This window comes from Chlorocebus sabaeus, chromosome 8 (assembly GCF_047675955.1).
Source record: "Chlorocebus sabaeus isolate Y175 chromosome 8, mChlSab1.0.hap1, whole genome shotgun sequence".
Classification (NCBI taxonomy): Eukaryota; Metazoa; Chordata; class Mammalia; order Primates; family Cercopithecidae; genus Chlorocebus; species Chlorocebus sabaeus.
In genome coordinates this window covers 95,084,697-95,109,056 of record NC_132911.1, presented here as the reverse complement: position 1 = coordinate 95,109,056, position 24,360 = coordinate 95,084,697, and the positions used below count along the sequence as shown (strand labels likewise).

The following is a 24,360-nucleotide window of genomic DNA, read 5'->3' as shown; positions in this document are numbered from 1 at the left end:
ATTCAAAGAGAAATATGAGTGAAAAAATAGAGGGACAGAAAAGAGACACAATATTATCTTTGCAATGTTAATACAAAGATTTTTTTATTTTAAATGAATAGAAATTAAGGAAAACATATGCCAAATCCAAGGCAATGTATCCATGTTTGATCTACCAGTTCACAGGGCTGATTATTTCTAAGATGGAGATAGATGACAGATCTTAGAGAACCTCATACAGGCCAGGCAAGGAGGAAAAACCACTAAGCCTACCTGTGCAAGCCTCAGAATAGGTTGACATCATCCATGGTTGGAAAAATAAACCAAAAGTTACAGGGTACCCAAGCAACTAGTTTTTATTTTATGATAGCTCAGATACAAGCCATAGAAAATACTGATTGGTCTACCAGTCTGGTCAGTCTCCTAGGCAAATGAGCTGCCATTCAAATGGTTGGTCTGTTTCTCTCAAGCACTATGAAGACATGAGTTCTTATCCTTATTTCATTTTACATCCTTAATTCCTTTGGCCTTTTCATATAGCTAGAAGGCAATGTAACTCTAAGAATTTTAATGCTTCCTTTCCTCTAGGTCACATGTTTTCTCTTACCATCTAATTCTAGCCAATCATCAACTGTTTTTCTCCCTTCTGGGTATTTACAAGATCTTTGACCTTGTAAATAATGTTACAGTGCAAAATAGAGTCTCCCAACCCAAAACACAGCCACCCAAGAAGTTTATGCATGTGTAATTCAGTTGACCATGAGAAAGTAAGCGAAAATGGCTATCAAACAGGCAATTCCATATCTAATATTCAGTGCCTGTCTACATTTATTTTATAGTCACCTCTGGGCTTTCTAATTTTGACAACTGATTAGAAACATCAAATTACATATTCTGATATTTTGAAGAAATAGACTGTAGCAATCTTGGTAGCAACATGATGCTGGTGGTACAGATCTGAGTCCAGTGACCTCAGATCAGCAAACATATGACATAAACCAAGTACCATTTGTTACTGTGTAGGCAACAACATCATAAAATCTGAAAACTGGAAAGGACACTAGAGATCTGGTGACATCTCCTTCCCATTGCAGGAATTTTTCCTATAACCTTCCCTTATAGTGATGACCTAGTCACTATGTGGACACAGGGATTGCCTCATTTCCTTACAAGGAAGCTCATTTCATTTTCTAAAACATTTTTTAGAAAGTTCATTTTTAAAAGACCAAAAACTGTTCCTGTGTAACTTCAATTTATTGATTCTAGTTCATTCATTCAACCAGCATTTACACAGTAATGACTCTAAACAGCATTTCCATCATGATAAAACACATCAGGCCTTTATCCATCTGGAAAGACAAATTCATGAACAAGAATAAAAATAAAACACCAATTGCCTTCCCTTTGCCACTGTGTCCCTTTCTTTGTGCTCAAGTGTCAGTATCACTTACCTGAATCACACCTCCCAAGAAGGAAACTGCTACAGCAACGTGGATCCTTTGCATTTCAAAGTCGGATAAGCCCAGCACGCTTGTGTTACTCTGTGTGGTGAGATTCTGGATGTTCTGAGGGACAATCCGTTCCACGGCATTGGCTGATATCAAAGATGTCAAGGCAAAGGTGCCTGAAACCAAGTGGTGTGGGGAATCTTCTGTTAGTAATTCGGTTAAAAGACTCAATAAAAATTGCGGGATTCTGTCATTAAAGTTGAAGCTACATTGTGAAACCAAACAAATCTGTTAGAAACACTTTCCTCTCCTCTGTGCCCTTGCTTCTCCACTCTTCACCTCTCTCCATGGATGAAACAGAAACTTACCTCCACATATGCTTATTCATTCAACCTACAGCCACTCATCTGTTTGCTATTCTCACCTGGCTCAGACATTTTCCCACCTCTCTGCAGACTGGCATAAAGAATGTCCTGGGACAGGAAATAAGATGACGGCCTGGATTTAAATTCAACTCTCAATTTACAAATAATGTAACCGAAAGCACATTACACTGGATATAAATGGTCTCATCCATAAAGTGGGAGTACTAATACCTACATTTCAGGGTCTAAGGGGAGTATAAATGAGATGATAGGTATGAAAACCTCAGTAAATTCAGCCTTTTCCCTGAAATGTTTGTTTCTTCATTCTACCTGTGCAAATCCTACTTGTTTTTCAAGGTCTGGCTCAAATCCCATATATAATAAGGATTCATCCCAGATCTTTTCAACTAGGCTTAATCTTTTCACCCTCTGTGGTCTCAAATTTTTATTATCGTATAACAACATATTGTGGCCCATAAAATAATTAAACACACCATTTCTGTCTACTGTTTTTAGATTAGGCTTAGTGGTATTCCCCAAGAATTGCCATGGCCTTGCACATGTATGGGATGATTTTCAGTGTGTTCCCCTGTTCCTGCCAAGAGTTCTGAAGCCTTCATCTTGGCACAGTATGCCTGAGAATGCAGCCTTGTGAACATGGAAATGCTGATTCTCTCAAAGAGGGGTTGGCGAATTTGGGTTATAGAAATAAACTGCAGCATTGTGCAAACATTTACTCTCATTACTTCAAGGTCTTACTTTGCTTCAGGTCATAAGTGAGACTTCGTGAAAAGGGACTGTTCAACATGTAGACATCCCAACACAAACCATGCACAAAGCAGCATAAGGCAAGAGAGATATGAGTCAAACAGAAACAGGTCTCATTGGAAATTCAACACAGCCAATCCTTGGTTTTACTAGATAAGAGAGGCGGTACCTGCTATGGATTCAGAAAAACACGATGATTGTGGCCTCCAAAAAACTTGGCCTAAAATCCCAGAACTGTCACCTCAATCTTTTTGTCTATTAACAGCATTTCTCACCCAATGGGATTGTTATGAGGCTTAAATAATGTAATATAGCACATATCATAGAAGATGACATGTAGTTAACCCCTGATAAATGGTAGCTATTCATATAATTATTAATAAGACTAAAGTCAGCATGCTCTGTTATGGTCTATATTGTATGCTTTTCTCTGTTCCATAGAGTTGGTGGTACATAAATACAGACAACAGATTGAATAACATTCTCTTAATGAGATAAGTCATTCTCAATAAATCATCAATAAATCATGACCACTGTCCTTATCATAGAGTACTAAATTAAGAGTACATCAAGAAACTAATGTAATACACCTGATTTTTAGAAATAAGATTCTAGCACCCAGGATGGGAAACACCAAGTAGAGAACATTCACCATAGAATCTGGTCTTGATAGGACATATTTTTGAGGGTATGTTACAACATGATGCTCCAGAGATCAAATCAGATACTTCTGAGAGTAAAGGAGTTTGTCTTTTGGTGTTTAAATCTCCTAGAGCACAGAGCAAAATGTTTTGTACAAAAGCCACTGAACAAATGACTACAGAATTTTTTAAAAACATATAGACGAGTTAATTTTTTATTTTAGACCTGTTTTTCCTGGGATTTGGAGGAAGATGGGAGGGAATCAAATGGTAAAAGAGAAAGCCACCTAAAAGGCTTTGTTAGGCGAACAAAAGGAAGTTTCATCTGTGTGTGAGTCAATTTCAAAAACATCTCCAGACAGAGGACTTGCCAGCAACGGGTACAGCAATGGCGAGGACATGTCCACACCAGTATGGACATGGGAGTACTGGCTCTTCAGCAAGGATAATGCTTTGCTGTTTCTGAGGTAGTGAAGGACAATCAAGGGAAGTGGGACTGCCAGTGAATATGTGTGGCTGTTGTGGATGACATTCTATATTATCTATTTACAGGTCTCCCCTTTGTCTTTGTCTCCTCCCTACTAATTCTCTATTCTTGCCTCATTTGCTCAACTTTTTACCCTGATTAGGCTTTCAGCCTATTAGTGGTACCCTTATATACCACTACTTCTACCTGATAGCTCAATAGTACTGTGGGTCACAGGGTCTCACAGGAAGTGACTATGATCCCTAGAGTTAAACAGACCCAAGTTCGAATCCCAGTTCTACTTAATATGAACCTGTGATCCTGGTCAAGTTACCCAACCTCTCTCAGCTTCCTTATTTGTAAAATGATGATAAAATAGCTAGTTACAAAATTTTGGTAGAGAATAAATGAGATTTCATATTTTAAAAAACACTACCCCAAGTCCTATCATATTGTAATCCATCAGTAAATAACTGTTTTTTTTTCTTCTGAAAAGTACCTTATACAGTCTTCACAATAGCCTCTCTAAATTGTTAAACTTTGCTCTTTAAATAAATTTCCCTAATTTAGAGAAAGTTTAAGATTATCCTACCAATTGTCACATATTGGTTCTGTACAGTAATGCTGTTTCCATTGGATTAATATCCAGGTTTTGTACTCTTGTGTATTTATTCCAATATATGTTCTTTGCAAGGCACAAAAAGTAATCAATGGATTTATTCCTTTTTTAAAAAAAAAACTATTTTACATTAAAATAAGAAAGTTCACATTGTTGAGCAAAACAGCATGTTTCACATCTTTATACTCTGATTTTATGAATAGTTTACTTTTAAAGATGTCTTTAACATAATTTATTATTGTATTTAGTAAGTCAGCATTGCATTCCAGCCACCTAAATTAAAGGCAAAATCCCAAATAAAGCGATTCTTCTTCAAGAAAGTGACATCAATATCTTAATAATACTGTGGAAGTGGGATGCATATGCATCAAAATTAAATTATTTAAAAGAGAAGTATGTTCTGTATATTAATTTGCAGGAACTTACTGGTGACACTCAGCCCATATGTCCAATATGTCCAAGATTAAAGGAACGTCAAAAATAGTCTATTTTCCCTGATGTATATATGTTGCAAAATAAGGGAAAATTATCATTTATTTTTTAGTGACCCAAAGAATCCAAAAAACTGGGATAAAAAACAAACAAGAAGGTCTAACTGGCTGTCTTTGGTGAAGTACAAATGCGGAAATAAAATGTCTTTAGCATTATTGTGTCGTAGCCCATTCGACTTAACAGAAGGGAAATCAGAATTAGTCTCTGGCTTTAATGTTGAATGACTACAGTTAAGGCTGTAAATTTTGTAGATTTTGAAATGCATATTATTTATCAAGTAGACTATAAGATTCTGATAGCTGTTCATAATTTGTTAAATACAGACTCTTATGTAAATGGTAATTTCAAAATAATGCATGAAATATCTGTAAAATGTTTACACTGATTTCTTAGGACATAGAACATTTTGTGTAAGTGTGTATTTAAGTATGTTCAAATTGTGTATTTTTGTTTTCTTAAAGCAATTACATTGTATTGGACAAACTTGTTTTGCCTTTTTCTTTTATCTTGGGTTTCACAGAGAAAATGTTTTCAGAGGTCAGTATTAAAACAATCTTTTTTATTGCTAAGAATATATATATTTAAATGTTTTCAAAAATGAAAACAAATCGTTAGGAAATTAGGGAACAAGATAATTGAAAAAATAGGCTTTAATAATTTATAATTAATTATTATGCTTTTCTATTTTTTGCAGAGAAGAAAAGCTTATTCTTGAACAGTGGGTTGTAAAGTTAAAAGCTTGTGCTTTAGATTTGGTCACACCTGGGTTTTAATCCATGCACCTGTGACTTTTAATCTGTGATCTCACAGAAACTTTCTGAATTTTAGTGTTTTCTTTTCATCTGCAATGTAAAGGTAATAATCTCTATTTAAAAGGCTTCTGCTAGAACAAAACAAAATAACATATGTAAAGCTCTTAATAAAGCACCTAATAAATAGAACATCCATGGTTCTCAAACTTAAATATATCTACATACACGAATATGCATAAACATATAAATACATATATATACTATAATATGTTACCTACAGATTACATGCATAAATAAAACAGAGACCTTATGAAAATGCTGACTCTGATTCAGTAGGCCTGGCACAGAAATAAAGGCTTTGCACTTTTAACAAGCTCCCACATAACGCTGAACCTACTGGTTCATGAGCCACACTTTAGGCAGCAATGTTGTAAGTGATTGATAAATGTTGGTCCTTCCCTCATAACAAAATTAATTGATCTAAAAAGCCAAATCTACATAAATAAAATGTTATGTTAACAGAAAATATATGTATCAATGTGGTAGGCAGAATTATGACCTCTCAAATATGTTCACATCTTAATCCCCAGAACCTCTGAATGTGTTATGCCATATGGTAAGAGAGAATTAACATTGCAGATAAAATTAAAGTTGCTAAGCAGCTAATCTTAATATAAGAAGAGCATCCTGGATTATGCAGGTGTGCCTAATGTAATCACAAGGGTCCTTTAAACGTGGAAAATGGAGGCAAAAGATCAGAGTCAAAGAGAATTTGAAGATGCAATACTGCTGGCTTTGAAGATGGTTGAACGGTCCATGAGCCAAAGCATGCAGGGAGCCTCTAGAAACTAGAAAAGTCAAGAAAATGGATTGCCCTTGAGCCCCCAAGAAAGAAACGCAGCTCTGCTGACCCCTTAGTTGTTTTTTTTGTTTGTTTGTTTGTTTGTTTGTTTTTGAGGCGGAGTCTCGCTCTGTCGCCCAGGCTGGAGTGCAGTGGCCGGATCTCAGCTCACTGCAAGCTCCGCCTCCCGGGTTCACGCCATTCTCCTGCCTCAAGACTCCCAAGTAGCTGGGACTACAGGCGCCCGCCACCTCGCCCGGCTAGATTTTTTTGTATTTTTTAGTAGAGACGGGGTTTCTTCACCGGGTTAGCCAGGATGGTCTTGATCTCCTGACCTCGTGATCCACCCGTCTCGGCCTCCCAAAGTGCTGGGATTACAGGCTTGAGCCACCGCGCCCGGCCGACCCCTTAGTTTTAACCCTGTGAATATCATTTCAGTCTTCAGAGCTCCAAACTGTAGAATAATACCTGTATTTTGTTTTAAAGACCAAACTTACAGTAATTTGTTACAGCAGCAACAGGAAACTGATACAATCAATAATGCAAATTGACCATTGAAGAAATGGTCACAAAATGTTAACTCAGAGGCTGAGATCACATAATCCCCAAATAAATAGAAATGTCTCTATAGATATTTCTAGTTAAAATTATTTTATGATTTCCTAAATAGTTAAGACTAAGATACCATTTTGTAATAGTAATAGCTAACTTTATTAAATCTTATTATGTAGCAAGTACTAAATTAGACACTGTATATCAATTATCTAGTTCTTACTATAATCATTAGAATTTGGAAGGTAATTTTACTATCAAGAAAGCTGCAATGGAGCTTAAATTTTTGCCTAAGACCATGTAAATAGCAAACAACAAATAAGGCATGTACCCAGGTTTATCTAATACCAAATCACCATTCATATTTTATTTGGTAATATAGAGGTAGGTAAGGTAAGAGTTACACCAAGTAAACAGCATTGCATAAACTAGCCTGGAATAAACCTAAAATATCATCATTTAGTCCACATATCAAATACATGTAAAATATTTTTCACTGTTTTTTGAGTAGCTAAATTTTTCTCTCATTTCATTGTAAATTCATAACATTTCTCTTCTTATTTTTATTTTTATTTATTTATTTTTTTGAGACAGAGTCTTACTCTGTCACTCAGGCTGGAGGGCAGTGGTGCTATCTTGGTTCACTGCGACCTCTGCCTCCTAAGTTCAAGCAGTTCTCCTGCCTCAGCCTCCCGAGTAGCTGGGACTACAGGCGCATACTACCATGCCTCATTTCCCTTCTTTTGTGGAATCTTTGCAACTCAAAAATGCAAAGAATCCTTAGCAATAACTTTGGCTATACAGTAATATAGCAATAAACCACAGGGTATATTGACTATCTGATGCATGGAGAGTAAATATCTTACTCTAATATTTGCTGAGGTTTTCAGCAGTGATGGTAACACTACTAAGGAGATATAATCAGTAATAATCACTAAGTCTCTTTTGCGAGTAATATTAGAAGCATAAACATAGGAATTATTACCTGTGGCAACATGACGTCCCATTCCAAATATGGCATAAATTATGGCAGGAAACAGAGACCCATATAAACCAAACACTGGGTGCACAGATGAGAGAACAGCAAAGGCCAATCCTGTGAAGAAGACTAGGGTAATTAGAACCAGCTTATAACCCCAAGACACAGTCTGTTACACAATAGAATAGGTGTTAGTTTACTTATAGACAAAATGAATCATACTTTATTCTACTTGCTCAACAAGAGACTAGCATTATTGCCCTAAATAAAAGAAAATTCCCTCCTTAATTCATTTTTGTAATTCCAAAAACCATTATTTTTGGACGAATGCTTTTTCCTTTGATTGCAGAGATGTCTACAAAGAAAAAACAAAACAAAACAAAAAACAAAAACAAAAACAAAAAAACAGTGGTTCAGAGTGTCTTCCTGTTAAATGGTAGGTTTGACAGTAACATTGTAAAATATCTCCAGGCACATTAAAATTTTAGAAGCATTTCACATATATAATTTTATTTGCACAATAGCATCTGTAAGATAGGCGAGACTAGAAGCTTTACTCCTGACAGATGAGAAGCCTGAAATGGAATGGGAACTAGGGCTGGAAAAAATGAATGCATACTCAACATTGGCTGGTTGGCCAGATGCACAACCAGTCTGGGACTGTGTGTCACAGAGGTAGGGCCGATGTATAAACTCATGTGCTTCCCAACTAACTGGACCTTGGCTTATATTTCAGGTACAGTATCTGAGTGGAAAAAGAAATAAACTTTTCTTATTCAAGGAGTAAGAAATAATTCACAACTGTTCATCTTTATTCCTTGTAGATACTATTGCCTACAGAGTTGTTATGGAACATGCACAAAGAAAATGTTCTTAGACATGTCTTAATGACCACTGATGGTTTAAATGTGACCAAAATATCTATGAATTCATAAAATTATCTGGATTGTGGCTGGTCCTTGGAACGACAAATTCATTCAAATGTTTCAGTTAAATTGGGCATAAAGGACTTTACATATTACAAAGGCACTTGAGAATGGAGGAGGCATTAGATTCTGGAGTCTCTGAATATGAGGCCAGGTAATTATTCACACCATAAAGCCTGGCTGATTCTAATATCAATAATTTTTACTGTTGAACTTTTATCATTTTTAAATTAAATGAAATCCCCTTCTTAATAAGCTCCGTAGTTATCTTTCAGATATTTTTCAAGCAGTAGAAGCCATTTTTGCTGCATTTAAAATATATGAAAAGTCAACTAATGACCACTCCTTTCTTCTTTTTAAAAACCATCTGGGTTGCTTGTTTGCTGGTAATATATTCCTATAGGCTGGTGAAAATATGATAAAGTGATTATAGAAGAGTCAGTGGCAGAGGCTGTTCTAGAATTTCATAAAGGCACAGTGAGAAGTAGAAAGGATGGTGTTAAGGGGCAGGTCTTGAAGATATGTTAGCATTGGCAGGCTAAATATTCCCCATCTCTACCAAGAAGCACCTTTTGGCATTTTTAGTGCAAGCAACTTTGTAAAATATACTATTTACATCAGCCATATGAAAAGCTAGAAAACAACTTTTTCTCATCCATTTTTCAGAATAAGTTACCTGATAAAAAGTTATCTATTAAGAGACATAAATGCAGAGTGTTCCTGAGTAACAAAAAAAATGTAGCCCACATTTTACAAGATCACACAGATCGACTAAATCAGTGGTGGGGAAGAAAGGCATATTGAGCAAAAGCTCCTGGATTAATCATATGGTCACTACATTCTGATAACTGTGGTCAACACTGACAGGATCAAAATTGTTCAGAGGTAGAGCCATTTGGCTGCTCTGCTTGCAACAGGTAAATGTAACAGAAAGCTGGAAGTGGCTGGATCCTCTTATCTTACTCTGTGAATAGCGTGAATAGCTACCTCCTGTTTATCTGCCTGCCTTATTACAATAACACTCATCTCTCTCCGTGTTTACCCCAAATAAAATCCATAACAAACTTAGTTTAAAAACTGGATTTTCCCAGATCTCACATTTCTGTCAAATTAAAATGGGAATAATCATGTAAAATATATTTAATTTTTCAACGATCCCTAGACTTGTAAATTAAATACAAAATATTATGTCAGGAGATTCTACTAGAACGACATTCAAGACCAGAAATCATGTAGACATTTCTTTTATCTCGTATTACACAGATATTGAGCTTTTACTTTAAACAACAATATCATTCACCCGGAATGTAAATCCTCTTCTCTGTTAATGTGTCAATGAACAATGGTCAAAACACAGGAGGAATGAACTAATTCAGATATACAGTACTGTAAAACATCAAGTATCCTTTCCACAAATAAGAACCTCAAGGCCCAAGAACATCCCCCACAGAAGTACCTCAAAAAAAGGAGAGACAGCTGGATAAAGTTTCCTTTTTCTGATTCATTTATTATGCTGGTTCATGATATAAACTGGATACATAGTCTCTCTCATACATACACATGTGCACACACATACACACACACTCACACAAGCTAAAATATGTTAAGTCCCCCCAAAATAGTGAATATCTTAATAAGTCGGTAACAAATTAGCAGAATTATCTCTACTTTCTCTGTAATGAAACATGGCATTCAATTCAAATAAGAGCAAAAATACAACTCTCTAATGCTATTATTTTGGGGAAAAAATACTGCAAATGCTGACAGATACTTTCGTAACATAATCTAATTTAGATAAGAGCAAAAGCAACAAAAACAAAAGTATCAAGGAATAGACACAGTGTTAGGCTAAATTGTCACAAAAGAGGATGGCTGAGGGGATGGATGAAATCTTTAGATGGGTGATTATTTTTAGAGGGACAATTATTTAATGGTAATGTAAGGCTGATACAGTCACAAAAGGATGGTCATGAGAAGACTTTGACAATCAAGGCATGTGAATGCCATGTGAAGATGAAGGCACGTGAACGCCACGTGAAGATGAAGGCAAGTGAATGCCACGTGATGATGAAGGCATGTGAATGCCACATGACGATTAAGGCGTGTGAAGGCCACATGATGATGAAGGCAAGTGAATGCCACATGAAGATGAAGGCATGTGAAGGCCACGTGAAGATGAAGGCATGTGAAGGCCACATGATTATGAAGGCAAGTGAATGCCACGTGACAATGAAGGTATGTGACTGCCACATGACGATGAAGGCATGTGAATGCCATGTGAAGATGAAGGCAAGTGAATGCCGTGTGAAGATGAAGGCGTGTGAATGTCACGTGATGACAAAGGCGTGTGAATACCAGGTGACGATGAAGTCGTGTGAATGCCACATGAAAATGAAGGCATGTGAACATCATATGAAGATTGAGGTGCTGTTTCCAGATGCAAAAGAATATGAAAGCTTGCCAGCAAACCACCAGAAGCTAGAGAAGATGCATGGAACAGATTTTCCCCTCATGGCCTTTGGAAGAAACCAAACCTGTCAACTCCTTAATTTTGGGCTTCTAGCCTCAAGAATAAGTTCCTGTGGTGGAAGACACCCTGTTTGTGGTACTTTATTATGATCACCCTACACACCCTACACAACTAATTTAGGTGACAATTTTTAGAGGGAGACAGAAAGAAAGAGGTCATTTGATGCTGGAGAGTTCAACCTTACTTTCTGCACAGGATCAAATCACTTGTTCTTAATAAATATTAAATATTATTGCAACTTTTGTACTTCTAATTCATAATCCCTGAATCTCTATAATATCATTTAAATTTTGTATTAGGAATCATCAAAAGTAGCACCTAAGAAATTTAGTTTCTAAAGAAGGCTATGAGGTTATGTTGCTAAAGGTAAAGATAGTCTTTTAAGGAACTGCTTGCTTAATAATCAGATGTAAGAGTTAACGTTTCATCCAATCTTTGCTATACATGGTACCACCATTAGAAATTGTGTTCACAGGATTCTCAAGGCAATGTTCTCAGGACTCAGTATCTATAACTTTAAGGAGATGGAGTCTGTTCACTCTCTAAAAACAAATATGAGTAAAGGCAGGCCAATCATATTTGGAACTGTGGTTAGTCTTTTAAAGCTTTGTAGAATTAAGTTTCCACAAAAAGAAACACACTTTAATTGTTTCATTAGTCTCTCCTATTTCTGGTACACAAGAAAGAAAATATTTGCAAAATAACAAGATGATTGACTAGGCTGACTAGCTTATGTAAAACCCTAAAGGCTCCTGCCCTCTACTCGCAGTCTGCTTCTAACCAGAGTTGCTGTTTGGGTGTTCACTGCATTTTTGGGGAATAAGAAAACAGTGCCTCTTCCCAGGTGATCTAATTCACCTTGTTTGTGACCAATGACTGAGAAACCACCACTCAGAAAAACAATGGTAAATTTCCCCTATCTTCTACAAAAATGGAAAACTAAGTATCTTCTACAAAAATGGAAAACTTTTAGTTTGGCTAGTTTCTATCTATATGTATCTATCTATATACATATATACATATATTTCTCAAAATCATGTTAAAAGACTGTATTCATTTTTTTAAGTTTTCAAACCAAAACCAAGCAATGCTTTTTAGTTCATTCTAAATGTTGGACTCACGGATGGATTACTGCATTTGGCAATGGTAGAAAAGGACCTCTAGGATTTGAGAAATTTATTTTAAAAGCAAAGCCAAAATTCTTGTCCTAATAAGTCTTACCACTTGATAATTCATAGTATTATCCAAATAACACCACCTCAGTAAAGATATTTCATATGAATAAAAGCCAGTCAGTGACAAAAGCTTAAGTATTTCTTATAAATACCTGAGAGTTGGGAGTGGAGATGGCAGAGTGATGTCTTGAATATTGAGCTTCAGAGGTATTTTTGCTTGCATTTAAAAACTTAAGCCTAGAATGGCTAAGGAGAAAAGCACTTTAAAGTTCTCATTCCAAAGAATAAAGGCTAAGTACAAATAATTTCCATAAAAGAAAGATTAAGAGTTACGAATTTGGAGAAAATACCAATAAGAAGACCCAAAGAAAAGAAATGAAAGATTAAATCCTGTGCTACATTCATTGATCACGAAGTTAAGGTCCTGATGAGTAGCCTTTTCAATGAAAATGAAAGGGCGTCTTTTATGAACAAGAGAAATGGAAAAGAAGGTGAACCTGAGGCACTTTTCTAGGTAACAACTAGAAAATAGGAATAGCTGCCTCAGGAAATGTGAAGACATCGTATGAGTTATGTTCTTCCTCTCCCTCTCTCCCCCTATCCCTCTCTCCCTTCCCCATCATTCGCTTTCTCCCTCTCTCCCTTCCTGGACTTCTCCCCTTCTCTTTCTGTATTTTTAAATTTATCTCATATATTCTCTGGCTCTGAAAAAGGTGGTAGAAATATCTTAAATCCCTTAACACTAGGAGAGTGGATAGATAAAAATCTTGAGTCAGATACCCTTCTTCTAAAATTTGAGTTTTGCTTACACAAAAGTTCTAGAATGTTTTTAACTCACATTTATGGTTTCATGGAAGCATGAATGATTTTTAAAATTTTTTTTGCTACTAAAAATAACTAAACAATAAAGGGGGAATGAATGACTGGATCCCAAGTAGTCTTACAAAAAGGAGTAATGCTTACGCTGAGGGCTGAATGAGGAGTAACAGATGAACAAAAAAGCATGAGGAGTAGATGCCTGAGAAGGAGATAAATTTAGGTAGAAGAAATGTGTTCAAAGGCACAGTATTCTGAAAATGTTTGTTTAGCTCACCTGGGATGTAAAGCCATTTGGTATGCTCAGCAAAAGGGACGCACGTGACAAAGTGCCAGGAGATGAAATTAGATGGTAAAGAGTCTTCAGTATTAAGTGGTAAGAACTTACCTGAGATTCAGGGTGATAGGAGCTGGAACATACAAGACCCTCTGTTTCCTCCAACTTCCTCTGTGTTGTAACACAACAATCAGGTTAGAATTGGCAAGGCCAGGAAGGAGCATCTGAAGTCAAAGTTGATGCCACAGTCACAGAGCTTAGCTGCATTCTCTTTGGTGCCAGAGGAAATCCAACACACCTAATGACAGAGGAAAGAGCCTGTGCCTCCTCAAGAGCTGAGTAAAATCTAGAATTTTGCCACTGATTGGGGAGAAAGGAGGAGGATTTTAGCCAGCAAAAGCATAGAAGTTTCCTAAGAGAACTGCTGTCTCATCAGCCTGCTGTGGCCTGGGAGGGGCCATTCCATTCTGTGGCTCTAGAGAAGAACTGCAGCAGCACATAGAACTTCCATAGTCAGAGAAGCCTTGTACTCAATCCTAGAAATATCTTCTCAAACCTCAGCTGATTGGCCTTTGCCCACAAAGACAGAATCTGCATTCCCTTGAACAGCTTCTTATTCATTCCTGCTTGAGAGAGCCTAATGGCCAGGTTGATGTAGGTGCTGAGAGAACACATACCCTGATTAGAACCAACTTAAGCGGTTGGTTCTATTTTGGTTCTCAAAATAACCAAAGGTAGGAGACCAAATTGAATCTAAGAGTGACTACACATGAATGAAAAATGATGGCCTCAGATAGCTGAGAAGTTGAAAAAAGTAATCATGTGCAAATTTTACCTCAATAAGTGTGACTAAAAAAATAAGAACTCCCAAAGAGATATCAGCTAGCAAATACCAGCAAAATATGTACAACTTTCCAATATAAAACATCAATAAACAGCTGAAAAGGTATGCTTAATATTCTGAAAAGCAAAATACTATTATCATTGTGGCTGGAGAGATGCAGTCTCTGATTAGGCCAGAGTCACTTCCTATCCCTCATGGCAGATAATGTTGGCTTATAGGAACCAATGGCCCGAGAGTGGGAGGGGGATGATTCTCCAAGGTACCAGAAGAAGAAAGAACAGATGTGGGTAAGAAACACCTCCACATACATATATACCTTGATCCAGTGGCTTGGGAAACTGTCTCATATCCTGTAAGAATGCATACCTAATATTGTGAATTTAACATAGTTTTTGTACTGGTTGAACATGAAAATACAGGCAGCCTTTTGTATTTGCCGGCAATTGGTTCCAGGACACCCCGGGACACCAAAATCTGCAGATTTTCAAGTCACTTATAGAAAATGGCATATTATAGCCAGCCCTCCATATTCTGGGGTTTTGATGCTTATGGATATGGAGGGCTGACTGTAATCTCAATGCCTGTATCAATATAAAGATCATTAGACACACTTCTGCACAAATGTACTATGGAATATTATACAGCTCTTTAAAAGGCTAAGAACTACACCCATTAACTGGGAGACATGTCCATTATACGTGGTTGCACATGAAAAAAAAAGTCTCAGACTTATGTTTTGTATGATATTCTTATGTAAAAATCTAAAAAGAGGGCTACTGGTGTTTTTTTATATATCTTTGAATCTTTATCACTTTGTAAAATGAGTTCATAAAACCTATGCAATTTAAACATTTTTGGTTAAGACTTTTTAAAGCAATCTGAATATTATCCTGAATTTTAAGGAAGCTATTAGGGAATTTTTTTCTAATGGGAGAAATTGTGATGAGGTTTACTTTTAGGTGATCACTACAGAAGTTATATGGAAGAAATACAAGATTGACAGAAAGAGCAGTTAGGAAACTACCACAGATATTCAGGTTGTGGCAGGGAAGAAAGGGACAGCATTTCCCAAGTAAATATAGCTCATCATATATAAATAGGTGTTACACACACATATTTTAAAAATTAATCAGTTTCACTGCCTGAGGCTTGAGCACAGAACACTTTCTTTCTGGAATACGCCACAGGGCCAAAGGTGACTGACTGGATCCAAAGTACTGAATTAGGTCATGTGAAGAGACAGATGAAAAGAAGGAAAAATAAACTAATGGGAATTGCCAGATGCAGAGAAAAAAAGTAGGGGAAAAGAGCATAAAGGAAGCCATGGCCAAGAATCTGTGGTAATTCCACTGAAATGGCACTCCTGGCAAATAACAGAAATATCCTTTGAATTTGACAAGAGAGAGACTAATGGTGGCCTTGGAAAGAGTGCTTCCTGGGGAACAGAGGATGTGGGGAACAAGGAGGAGCAAATGGATCTTGCTGGAAGGAGAAGAGGCAGAAAATATGAATTCATCTTTGAAAAGTACCATTTGGAAGAGGAGAGAAAGGCTTTGTGCTAAACAGGGACATGAGATCAAGAAAAGTTGAGTTTGTTTTCTCACAAGTTTTGAGATAGGAGAAACTTGAGCCAAGGGGCAGATCCAGGTTTTGTGAGTCCTAAATCTTACATATGTTGGGAGGCTTCCCACAGGAAAGATAAAATTGCACATAGAATTAGTTACCTTCCACATAAAATGTGAAACTATAAAACAACTAGAAGAAAATATTGTGGAAAACCTCCATGACATTGGTCTGGGCACTGATTTATTTTTTATATGATGCCAAAAGCCCAGGCAACAAAAGAAAAAATAGATTAATGGGATTACATCAAACTAAAAAGCTTCTGCACAGCAAAGGAAAAGAGTGAAGAGACAACCTACAGAATAGGATAAAATACTTGCCAACCATACATCCAATGAGAGGTTAATATCCAAAATATGTAAGGAACTCAAACAACTCAAGAGCAAGAAAATAAGTAACCTGATTTTTTAAATGGGCAAAAGACCTGAATAGAAGTGTCTCAGAAGAAGACATACAAAGGGCCAATAGGTATACTAAAATAAAAAATAACAACGCTAATCATTAGGGAAATACAAATTAAAATCACAATGTGATATAACCTCACCTCAGTTAGAATGGCTATTACCAAAAAGACAAAAGGTAAGTGTTGATGAGGACATGAATAAAAGGAAAGCCATGTATACTGTTGGTGGTAATGTAAATTAGTATAGTCATTATGGAAAACAGTATGGAGGTTCCTCAAAAAATTAAAAATAGAACTTCCATATGATTCAGCAATTCCACTACTGGGTGTATATCCAAAGAAAAGGAAATCAGTATATCAAAAAGATACCTGCATTCCCACATTCATTGCAGCACTATTCGCAATAGCCAAGATAGGGAATCAACCTAAGTGTCCATCAAAGGATAACTGGATTTTTTTAAAAAGTGGTATATATATATACACACACTATGAAATACTGTTAAGCCTTAAAATAAGGGGATCCTATCATTTGTGACATTGTAGATGAATTTGAAGTACATATTAAATGAAATAAGCCAAGCAGAGAAGGACAATTACCACCTAATCTCACTTATACAGGTAATCTAAAGAAGCTTAACTAATAGAAAGAGTGAAATGATAGTTACCAGAAGCTGACGGGCATCGGAGTTTGGAGGAGAACTGAAGATATGTTGGACAAAAAGCAAAAAATTTCAGTTAGGAGAAATAAGTTCAAAAGACCTATGTACACCACGGTGACTATAGTTAATAACAATATATTGCATACTTGAAAATTGCTAAGAGAATAGATTTTAAGTGTTCTCACAACAAAAAAGTGTGAGATAATGTATGTGTTAATTAGCTTGATTTAGTCATTTCATAATGCATACATATATCAAAACATCATGTTGTACTTCATAAGCATATATAATTTTTGTCAATTAAAAAATAATAAAATTCATTAAAAAGGCAAATATTTATTTAGAATGAGAAATCACACCAAATTATAAGTTATAAAAGCTGACAAATTCCATGATCCAGAAAAAAATAACATCTTTATATTAATTTCATGATATACTTCTATAATACTTTTACTCTATGATACCTCTGTATACATATATAGTATATACTTCTATATATTATGATTTTAGGCTGTATAGTCTTTGAACACTTCTACATATAATAATGATTTGTGTAATATTTTCTATAGAGAGAATAACAAGATAATTTTGGCTTTCCTCTTGTATGTCAGACATCTGTTATGCATCAGTTCAAATGTTCTTGGCCTCACCTGTCTCTTGTAGCTCTGCAAGAGCTCTGTCTGACTTCCTGTGATGCAATCTGACGGGTCCTTTTTTTTCTAAAGCCCTGGGGCTTCCCTGTTGACACCTGCTCTGGGATTCTGTTAATGCCCAGACTCATACATGCCAACTCAGAGGAGCACCCAAGGAACAAAACTTTGAGCAACAAGAGAGTGAGCTGGAGAATAAATGTTTCCACTTCCCCTCTCCTCCTGCCACTGAAAGATGGTCTAAAAGTGACATTGATAGCTTCGTGGGGGGCATGGTTCCAATGATATAGCAGTCAGCCACTCTTGGAGGTAGTCAGCTCTGTAACAAGCATCCTCTCATCTCTCCCTCCTGGTCCCTAGCTCCTGCCCCTTGGTTTATACTCCCTAACGATATGTGGTAGCAGCACATAAACCCTAACTCAGTCACTAATTTGGGGGAGAATAAGCCTAAGATAGCACTGTTTATTTAAGTTTGTTTTTTAACACTGATACATTAAAATATTTTATTTTAGTTTTGTACCAAGTTGATAATATCATGTGAAGTTTAAACTATAAAATTGAAAAAGCCTCCATTAAAATTCTTGATAGCTGTAAAGTTTTAGGGAATTTTAAGTTTTCTTGTACAGAAACATAAATATTTGAATTGCAGACATTAACAAGTTTATTGACAATGTTCTTGTTATAGGACCATATTATGAGTTCTATTTTATGTCTACCAATGTCAGTATTTTATGGCAACTTTTTCTTAGCCAGATCGTAAACATATTGCAGCCACTTTGATGCCACCGGACATAAGATGTGTGACCCAAATGAGGCTGAGTTGGTAAAAGACATTGTTCTCAATTTATGTTAAAATATCTTACTTCCAAAATTTTACAAAAATACATGAGCATGAAAAAATATTGACTTTGAAAGGAGCATATGCAAACTGGGATGCAGTATTGAACAGGGCAGATAATTAGCATGCAAATAGCAGTTTTATACGTGAATTACCAAAGGCAGTGGGAGAATGATTAGCCTCCACTTGAGAGAGATATTCAAGAGATAATGCCTTTGTATCAGAGAGTCAGGTTTTAAGAAAGACAAACAGGTAGAGAGAATATTTTGTGAACATTTTGAAAGTGTGCAGTTTATTCCCAAAGAAAGAGGGGTTCCTGAGGGTGCATTGGTAAAGGCTGGAAATGAAGAAATCACTGGAAGTCCAAACCAGGGAGAAGGACACACATCACAGTATTAGAAGGAAAGCAAGGGAAAAGAGGGTTCATTGAGAAAGGACTTGTTTCCATGTCAAGAATTCTAAGGATGACAGGAACCAGAGGCATGCATGTGTGTTGAAATGCAAATATACATGAAATATACAATTTATTTGTTCCTTCTTACTATTTTTACTTCAGACTCTGAGACCCCTAGGTTAGGAAGAGAAAGTGACAGCAACAGTGGTTTCTGGTTTTCTGGGTCTCAATGTTAAATGGAAGAAAACGAAAAGTTTGTGGGATATGGAAGGAACCAGATGATAAGATGAAGTGCATTTTAAAAGATCAGCAATTTATGGCTTTGTCTCAGATTGTTGGCCAAGGAATTATTTCTGCTTCAGCAAATTTTAACCCAAATAGAAAGAAAGACAGTCAAGTGTGAATCCTAATGAGAGTCCCAACATAGCTTCTAACCCCCATAGAGCGCAATTACTAGAGGAAGGAAAGGAGAATGATCAGTTCAAGTTCAGTTCAGCACAGAAGGAAGAAATGACCTTGGCTACAAGGGGGCCTGATTTGGAGAAGAATTTTGATGAACACCGTCTCTAACTCCTAGTATCTGCTAGAATTTTCACTGTAGTTATATTTAATGGAATCCAGGATTTATAAACAAAAATGGGGCTCATAGCACCACATAAAATCAATGACTTCTTTGAAAAGTAAAAAAAGTCAAATGAATGCAAGATAATAGTAACAATAAAATAATATACAAATGCAATTTAGTAGTGAATTTGTTTTCTTAAACTAGAGTTTGAAATGATATGAATTATTTTTTCAAGATCACTAATATAAAATGGCAAGTCTTTTTGTGATTTCTATCTTTTGATATTTTAGTAAAAGAGATGTTATTTAGCTATATTTAAAATTTGAGGGGGGGAAAAAAAGAAGCAATCCCTTGGCCATAAAGTGACAGAATTATGTAAGTAAATATCAGACCATGCATGTGGGATGATATCACTTTTCAGATTATGATTGTTTAATTAATTCAAAAATTGATTATATACAGCCATCATGCTCCAAAAGGGTTAATTTACTACTTAAAGATAACCCAGTTATTTTCGGAGAAGATTAGTTAGCTCACCGGCTTCAAAACGATAACTGTGCAATAGCAAACATTAAGGCCCACATGAAAATGAGGAAATACCAAGCAAGGGAAAAGGCACACAACGCTAATCTCTGACTGTAAGCAAGACTGAGAGGCGATTGTCTGGTCAGACCAGTGCATACAGTTATGGTCCAGGACAGCACTCCCTTCTCACACAATTTATCCTTAGAGGAGGAAGTGGCTTGGACACCCGACATCATACCAAAGCAGTAATGATGTTTCTCTTTGCACAGTGCCATTCCCCAGCAATTCCCCCAAAGTTTAGGCATAATAAGCTAAAAGAGAATGATCATGGATCCACATGTATCATGTAAGCATACAAAATATTCATTTAAATATTCTTTTAGGCCAGGTATGGTGGCTCACAACCATAGTCCCAGCTCTTGAGACCAAGGAGGGTGGATCACTTGAGCCCAGGGTTTCAAGACCAGCCTGAGCAATACAATGAGACCCTGTCTCTACAAAAAATTTTAAAGAAAAAAATCAGTGAAAGATGCATGCCTGTAGTCCCAGCTACTCAGCAGACCGAAGTGGCAGGATCATTTGAGACTGGGAGGTCAAAGCTGCAGCAAACTGTGAACATGCCTCTGCACTCCAACCTGGGCAACAAAGCAAGAAACTATCTCAAACAAAATAATAATAATCTTCTACTCAGTTATCGTGTAAGTGCTGGCTACATGCCCAGAGACCCAAAATTCTATATTCTATGTTGCTATATATTACAATTATATATTGTATATATATTCAATATATAGAGAGTGAGTCTAAAATGCTAATTAAGCTATATGGCATAGCTTCCTATGCTGTTTTGGATTTGTTTTCTTTTTGTGTTTCTATTTTTTAACTAGATAGACGAGAGTTAGGGAGATAAGAGAAGTGGAAGAGAGACAGAATATGTGCGCGTTTATGCATAGAGTACCAGCAGATGTTAAATGGTATCTATCCAGTAACTGATCTCAGTGATATTTAGAAGTAAGTTTCAAAGTACCCATCCTTGGCAATTTTGAGATAAGAAAGTGCCCTTAAAAAGATGTCTAGAATTTGTCTGACCTAATTGTTTTCAAAAGATTTATTGCAAAGCTAATGTTCCCCACCTCCTTATCTTCTTACCTTCAGGTAGCAGAGCTAAAATCTAGAAGTGTAGAAATTCTAGAAATGTCTTGAATTAAGCACCTTGTATGCATAATTCACCTATCTATGTGCCAGGCACTGAAGATACATCGATTAACAACTCTACTATGGTTTGAATGTTTGCTTCTTCCAAATTCATGTTGAAATTTAGTTATCAGTATAAGAGTATTAAGAAGTGAGACTTTTAAGAATTAAGTTATCAGGGCTCCACTCTTGTGAATGGACTAATGCCATTATTGAGGGAGTGAGGTCACCCTCTCTTGCACACACTCTTGCATTCACTAGTGCTATCTGTCTTTCTTCCTCCTTCTCTTTCTCATTCTCTTGCTCTCTGTTTCTCTCTCTCCCTCCTTGTCTGTCTACCATTATGTTATAAGACAGAAAGAAGGCCCTTGCCAGATGACAGCTGTTCAGCCTTGGACTTCCCAGCCTCCAGAACTATGAGCCAATAAATTTCTGTCCATTATAATTTATCCAGTCTCAGCATTTTATTATAGCAGCACAAAATTGACTAAGACAAATCCAAATAAAGATCGTTGTCTTTGTGGAGTTGATGTTTATAAATGTCATATCCTAGTTTATGTTCTAGTGGGGAATAGATGATAATAATAAGGTCACAATAATAGCATTTATTGAATATTTCCTTTGTACTAGATTCTGCCCTGAGCACCTTATATTCTCTCATTTGTTTTTCAAAGCAACTCTGTGTACTAGGTATTATTGTCCCTATTTTACATATTGGAATACTAAATCTTAGAGCAGCTGAAGAACTTGTTCGAGTGATACATCCAAAGTTCAAAACTGAGGTCTTTCTGACAGTTGTTCTTAATTATTTATAAAGCTCGTATGGTGTCTCCAAATCCATATTAAATTCCATGAGAGATCTAAAAGGACATAAGATATGAGTTACAAGGTCCTCAACTAACACAAAGTCTCATCTGACATTCAACAATTATATGTTCAATTTATAGGATAATTAATTTAACCAAAATTCAGAGAAAGTAGAAAATTATGAGAAACATAATAAAAAAAAGTGTTATTGGAAGATAAGACTCGAAGTGGGAGTTGATAGATGAACAAACTTTCACAAATGAATGGCCTTTCCAAGTTGCCTACCTTCCTGAAAAGTCATGAAGTTATTTGGTTATAGCTGATTTTGTCACTAAGCATACTTTCCAGTGTTATATTCTTCTTAAATTTTACTCTTTGGGTTTCTAATCATTTATTTTTTCTGTCCTGAGAACTGTATGTCTCATATATACATTTTAAGTTTGCTACATTTGGCCATGTCAACTATACCTTTGTTTAAACTGTTTCAGCACTTGGCTCCCAGAGCACCCTGATATTCATAGACCATATCTTCTCCCCTGCCTCTTCTAGCTCTTACCACTCTTAAATGTCAGTGTTTTCAAGGTTGCTTCCATCCTAATTTCTCTTTCTATTCTACAAACTATCCATTAATTATCTGATCCAATCCCATACCATGACCACAATATACACATCTTTATGATATCCTTCCTAAGGTCTAGACCCAAATGGATAACAAGAGGTTGTATAGGCACTTACGTAACAAATACAAAATGGAAATTGTTTATTTCGGTCCCTCTCACCACCAACCCCTCCATAGCAACAAAACAACTTGCATTAAAAATGAAACAAAAACAACACTGGTTGTTTTATTTATTTATGCTCTGTCTCAGAAAATGGCATCACCACCCATCCAGTCACCCAATTAAGAAACCTGGAAGTCATCAAAATAGTCTCTTTTTTTCACCCTTATATTACATAAAAGGGTGTAATATAAAGGGTGTGATCTAAACTTATCTATTCCATTTAATATGGATGGAATTTGTCCCTCTTTTCTATTCCTACTGCCACTATTTCTGCCTTTGTCTGGTCAGATAGCAATGCTTTATTTTCCAGAGATAATTTCTCCTAACTAGTCTCCCCTAACTAGCCTCTTGCCTCTTCCAAGCATGTAATGTAAGCTGCTGCCAGAGAAATTATTATAAAACACATGCCCCTCCATAGCCCTTCTTAAGATCCACCAATGGCTCTCCATCGCCTTCTAAAATCAACTCAAATTCTTTTTTTTCTGTATTATACAAGCCTTTTATGACCTAGACTATATTAAATTCTCCACTTTCAATTCACACCAAATTATATTACTAGAAAGTATTTAAACAAACTTTCATTCTTCTTGTCATTGCATATGTTTTTCCTCTGTCTATAGTGCCCTTCATCAGTGATATCTAGTACACTTTTATGTAGCCTTCAAGATCAGTTAAAAACATAATTTTCTCTTGAAACTTTTGCTGACTACCGACTTCATCCCCATTCCAGGAAGAGTTGATCATGCTTTTAAGGATGTTAGTTCATGCTATATATTCTTCATTTGCAGTACCTACCACAATGATTTTAATTGGTTGCTTTTGTGTCCAGGGGTCCATTTAGATTACAAACATCTATTATTAAGGACTATTATACTAAGAATTACTGCCATTTATCAGTAAACTATTGTATATCAAGCAAAGTACCATGGTCTCTTCCATGAAGCCCAGGTGAACACAGAAAGGATTCTGAAAATTATATATTTACCTAGAGTAACAGATAATATGAGGAGAGAGGCAAAGGATCAAAGACAAAAGGAAGGTCCTGACTATAAGGTAGATGAAAGGGTAAGCAAGGCCAAGCAGTTATCATCAAGAAGACTGTGAACGAGACATAGAATGAAACTGAGAAGTTCATTATAGAGGCCAGGAACAACCTAACAGTGTTAAAGGCTAGTTTTTTAGGAGGTACTAAGCATAAAATCTTCTTGTAGATCCTGACACTCTTTCCGCATGAACACCCATAACTAGGTAAAGGTAGACAGGAATTATCCCCTGGCATGTTTCAGTGTTTTTGTGAAGGTCTAACTTTCTATAAGATTTCTCTAGACCACCTCCTAGCCTGGAAGCAGCAGAGGACAAGAATTTTCCTCCCCATATACTTTGGTTCTTTATCTCTAACTTTGCATTCAGATGAAGAAAGTATATAAGAAAATGGTGGTCTCCAAGTTGTCTG

The 24,360-nt window shown here is 36.2% G+C and overlaps 1 protein-coding gene across 1 annotated transcript in view; it reads right to left on the bottom strand.

Annotated features, from left to right (window-relative positions):
• SLC26A7 (solute carrier family 26 member 7) overlaps positions 1–24,360 on the bottom strand; it is a 143,236-nt gene that overhangs the window by 96,497 nt on the left and 22,379 nt on the right. Inside the window, exons 3-4 of the mRNA XM_008001056.3 lie at positions 7,909–8,019; positions 1,431–1,603 (exon numbers count right to left, since the gene is read on the bottom strand). Of these exons, the coding sequence (XP_007999247.1) occupies positions 1,431–1,603; positions 7,909–8,019 (284 nt within the window). The remainder of the gene's footprint in view (positions 1–1,430; positions 1,604–7,908; positions 8,020–24,360) is intronic.